The sequence below is a fragment of the Argentina silus genome (genome assembly GCF_951799395.1).
Source record: "Argentina silus genome assembly, chromosome: 22".
Taxonomy (NCBI): Eukaryota; Metazoa; Chordata; class Actinopteri; order Argentiniformes; family Argentinidae; genus Argentina; species Argentina silus.
The window spans coordinates 11,664,973-11,669,972 of NC_139676.1; the positions used below are offsets into that span (position 1 = coordinate 11,664,973).

At 50.2% G+C, this 5,000-nt stretch overlaps 2 protein-coding genes across 2 annotated transcripts in view; one reads left to right on the forward strand and one right to left on the reverse strand.

Annotated features, from left to right (window-relative positions):
- LOC310821867 (uncharacterized protein) overlaps positions 1–5,000 on the reverse strand; it is a 94,571-nt gene that overhangs the window by 54,872 nt on the left and 34,699 nt on the right. The window lies entirely within an intron of this gene.
- The window catches only part of grin2bb (glutamate receptor, ionotropic, N-methyl D-aspartate 2B-b), a gene marked incomplete at its 3' end in the record, with an annotated part of 25,449 nt that continues 24,841 nt past the window's right edge, over positions 4,393–5,000 (forward strand). The window contains exons 1-2 of the mRNA XM_083694123.1: positions 4,393–4,530; positions 4,950–5,000. The exon at positions 4,950–5,000 is cut by the window's right edge and continues 220 nt beyond it. Of these exons, the coding sequence (XP_083550249.1) occupies positions 4,399–4,530; positions 4,950–5,000 (183 nt within the window). The 5' untranslated portion in view covers positions 4,393–4,398. The remainder of the gene's footprint in view (positions 4,531–4,949) is intronic.

The following is a 5,000-nucleotide window of genomic DNA, read 5'->3' on the forward strand; positions in this document are numbered from 1 at the left end:
GACTCTACATCTGATTGCAATCCCTGTTCCAGAGGCCTTCATTAACAGAACTGATTGGCGATGCGATCAGTCCATCAGACGCCCTCAGAAACGAGCAAGATGAGAGACCACTCCATAACCCTTTAACAGGACCGAAAATAGCTAAAGTAATTCAATCAAACAAGACACTGCAGGATCCTCCAAATTAAGTGTTTTCAAAAAGAATGGGGACGAGACGCGGAAACAGGGTCATTGCTAATTAAACAACGAATATGGGATTAATTAACGCGGTGTGTGTTTGATTAGTGAAGGAATGGGATGACGAGGCGCGATGGGCTTAAGCGGGCCGAGATTGACGGCGGCTGCTGCAGAGAAGGAGAGTGTGAGTGTGGGGAGGAGGGAGAGAGATTCGGAGGGGAGAGGATGAAAGGTGGAGAAAGACGAGAGTGATGAAGTGGGGAAAAGCGGAGTGCTGGAGGAAAGACGCGTCCTCCCTCACTTCTCGTGTGTGTGTGTGTGTGTGTGTGTGTGTGTGTGTGTGTGTGTGTGTGTGTGTGCGCGCTTGCGTGCATGCGTCTGTGTGTTTGTGAGTCTTTCTCTCTCTGGGAGTTCTTAGGTCTGCCTGTTTTCTCAAGCGAGGCTTCGCTCTATCTCTCTCTCAGCTTTAACTGCCACTTCCTTTCCCTCTCTCTTTTTCTCTCCCCTCTCTCTCTCTCTCTCTCTCTCTCTCTCACTCTCTCTATTTCTCAATCCTCTCCCACCAGGGCTTGTTCAGCGGTGGGCTGATATGTCGCTCTTCTCTGCAAATCTAATTGGAGACAGGCTTTCATTGGCATGACATGGAGATGAGTTGCCAAATCCTTTCAGCCCTGCTTTACTCCCTCTCTTTCTCTCTCTCTCTCTCTCTCTCTCTCTCTCTCTCTCTCTCTCTCTCTCTCTCTCCCTCTCCCTCCCTCTCTCTCTCTCTCTCCCTCTCTCTCTCTTTCTCTCTCTCTCTCTCCCTCTCTCTCTCTCTCTCTCTCCCACTCTCTCCCACAGTACACGTAGAGTACAGCACACTGACGCAGCAGCGGCGTTAGCAGCTCGCCCGCCCGCCGACTACGCCAAACCGCCGACTACGCGAAAGCGCCTGTGACAATCTGAGCTAAATCAAGCACCTAACACATCGCATCTTAATAGGTTTAAATCATGCATCCACCCAACACCACTCGCACCATCCACATCCAAACACTTCCTCGTTCCAACATGTGACACGCTGCTCTGAGATATATACACGCCTCCGGCTCATTTTCATGTATTTGTATGTAAATATTTGTATCCATTAACATAATACATCTACTATAGGTCTGTTTGTGACGCGCTGTATGTATATATTTTCGCTTTGGTTGGTTTTGTGGAGTGACTGTATTAATAAGGGTTACTCATACATTGGGCGAGACATTTGGCTGAGGGGGGTTGGAATGGGTTATGGGGTTGTGTGACAAACTGTAGCTGCTCCGTGTCATTTCTTTTACAACCGGTGAGTAATGGCCGCCGGCTGATTCACTTTAACTACCGTTGCGGTGGTAGTAGTAGTAGTAGTAGTAGCAGCGTATCATGTAGCCTCCTTTCGCTAATGCACGCAACGGGCACCTGTGCAGAAGTGATACTAATGGTTTGTACAGTAAGCGAGTTTCACGCTAAGCAGTCATCATTTCAATTGCAGCGCTGAAAAAAAAAGAGAAAAAAACGAAACAGTCAGGTTGTGTTTCATAAGACTCTTAAGTTTTTTTTTCTCGTTTTTTTTTTTCCCCCCCCTCCTCTGCTTTATATTCAGATGAGACCCTTCAAAATATGATGTAATCAAAACGATCTTCTTCTCAAAGTCGCCTTTCAGGGAAGTCGTCAGTGGACAAGCGTTCGGAGGCACGTCGCAGTCGGGTGATTGGATGACGGCTAATGTGGGAGGACAAGGCAGGCTGTCTGGCCCGATAATGACACGAGGCTGGGCCTGCAGGGCTCTAACACCTCTCCCAGAGACGTTAATGGAGCTGGAGGACAACGTGGGGAGACGAGGTGGGTTAGGGTTAGGGTTAGGGCTAGGGTTAGGGTTAGGATTAGGGTTAGGGTTAGGGTTAGGGTTAGGGCTAGGGTTAGGGTTAGGGTTAGGGTTAGGGCTAGGGTTAGGGTTAGGGTCAGGGTCAGGGTTAGGGTTAGGGCTAAGGTTAGGGCTAGGGTTAGGGTTAGGGTTAGGGTTAGTGTTAGGTGGACGAGCAGGTCGAGAGCGAGAGAGGGAGAGGAGAAACAGCACGGAGAGGCTCGCGTGGATAAAGGAGAGCGGTGGGGGAAAAAAAGAGAGGAAGGAGAACGAGTCGTTAGGATATTTAAAAATGAGCAAATGATGGGGATGATGAGTCGTCTAGGAATGGAATAATGGAATAAAGTGCCTCGGTGATCCCGCTGAATGACAGGGTTACGGTCTGTTGTGCACTGAGCGTGAGGGAATGATGGGAAGGGAGAAAGGAGGGCTGAGAGAGGGAGAGAGAGACATGGAGAGAGAGAGACATGGAGAGAGAGAGAGAGAGAGAGAGAGGAGGGGGAGAGGGGAGGGAAGAGGAGAGGAGAGGGGGGGGAGGGGGAGAGGAGAGAGAGAGAGGAGGGGAGAGGAGAGGAAAGGAGAGGAGAGGAGGGGAGAGAGAGAGAGAGAGGAGAGGAGAGGGGGGGAGAGAGAGAGAGAGAGGAAGGGAGAGGAGAGATAGGGGGTGGGGGAGAGAGAGTGGAGAGGAGAGGAGGGGGGGAGAGAGAGAGAAAAAGATACAGAGTAAGAGAGAGGAAAAAAATGTCACAAGAGAGGAGAGGGGGGGGGGTCTTCAAATTCAATTATATCTGTATCCGCACAGTCATTTCAGCTGAACAAATAATGTACAATAGACAAAGAGAAGTGTATCACGGTGTGAGCCCCGACTCAGCAGAGATTGAAGTTCAAGGGGGGATGGAGATGAGTCAGTGGATGGCAAGGATCTGGCTTGTGGGTATACTGTATAGACCAGGATATTGTGGTATACTGTATAGACCAGGATTTTGTAGAAGGGACAATTACATATAATGCTCACCTTTGAAATTCACTTAACACTCAGAAGGCATTCAAGGCTGTGCTGAGGGAAAACAATGATGGAGCTGAATAGAAGGTTGGAGGTTGGAGGATGGAGGTGTGTGTGTGTGTGTATGCGTGTGCGTGTGCGTGTGCGTGTGTGTGTGTGTGTGTGTGTGTGTGTGTGTGCGTATGCATGTGTGTTGGTGTGTGTGTGTGGGCGTGTGTGCGTGTGCATGTGTGTGTGTGTGTGTGCGTATGCATGTGTGTTGGTGTGTGTGTGTGTGTGTGTGTGTGCGTGTGCGTGTGTGCGTATGCATGTGTGTTGGTGTGTGTGTGTGTGTGCGCGCGCGAGTGAGCATACTTTAGTGGTGTTATTCCTCGAATGAAGTGTATACTGAGTGTAAACATGAATTAAACCCCCCCTTCGTGCCCACTCCCACCCTCCAGCCCCCATTGACATGACAGTCTGGTTACCTCATTAAAGCAGAGTCAAGGTAACGGATCAACCCATTCTGGTCCTTGTGGGGGACATGACTCTGGGGGGACAGGGGGGACGGGGGGATGGGGGGGGGCGGGGTGTTGGCTGTGATGTTGACTAGACCAGCGAGAGTTCAGCCTCCTGCATGACTGACATATATCTAGGACCGATTGCACACATGGATGAATACACACACACACACACACACGCACACACACGCACACACACGCACACACACAGACACACACGCACACACACACACACACACACACACACACACACAGACAGGGCTGTCATACAGTATATGCTTACTTACAATGTTTACTTGCTTATTCACATATATATACACACACACACACACACACACACACACACACACGCACACACACACACACGCTACCCCACCCCCCTTATACACTCCCTTCCTTTCCTTCCTCCCTCCCTCTGTCTCACTCATTCACTCACAGTCATTCAGTCAGTCAGTCACTAAAACACACACACACACACATACACACACACACACACACACACACACACACACACACACACACTCACACACACTCATAAACACATTTATAGAGGCCTGATGTTCCACGCATCGTCTTCCTGATGTCCCCTCCAGTCTGTTAGCCCGTTCCAGAAATAATACCTCTCAGCTCCCATCTCCCCATGAGTCACACACCGTGTCATGGGTGGCTGCACCGCAGAGCCCCCCGGACTCCAGGCTCCAGACGCGGGACGTGATGTTGGCTGCTAATCCTGTAGCTCCCGTTCCGCTCCGCCGTGACATCCCGCTCCGATACGACCCTTTCACCTCAGCGGTTCTCTGCTGTTTCTCTTCTTGTCATGTTTCCAGGACGACCAGTCCATGTTCTTCCAGTTCGGCCCGTCCATCGAGCAGCAGGCGTCGGTCATGCTGAACATCATGGAGGAGTACGACTGGTACATCTTCTCCATCGTCACCACCTACTACCCCGGGTACCAGGACTTTGTCAACAAGGTGAGGCTGAGGAGGTGGTGGACGGCAGTGAAGGGTAGAAGTAATGTGCGCATTCCCAAAATAACTTTCGCAACCGGTGCGAGGTAAAAAATTAATACGTAGAAAAATAAAAGGTAAAAAGCACACTGTGTATAAATTCTCTCCCGTGCTTTGATTCTGCGCCAAACCAAACGTCTTTTTTTTCGACTTTAAACACAAGTCGTCATCAGCTCGAGGACAGCAACCACCTGTCTCTCCTGTTTCTGTGGTAACAGGTGGACGAGTAAAGTTACATTCTCTTCAAATCTGTCTCTCGCAGTTACCGAATGTCACCCGCGTATAAAACAAATCGCTGAACACCACCCGCGTCACATCAATCAAACATCAACCGAACACCCAGGAAACAACACCAACACCCCTCTCTGTCTCCCTTCCTCCAGATCCGCAGCACCATAGAGAACAGCTTCGTGGGCTGGGAGCTGGAGGAGGTC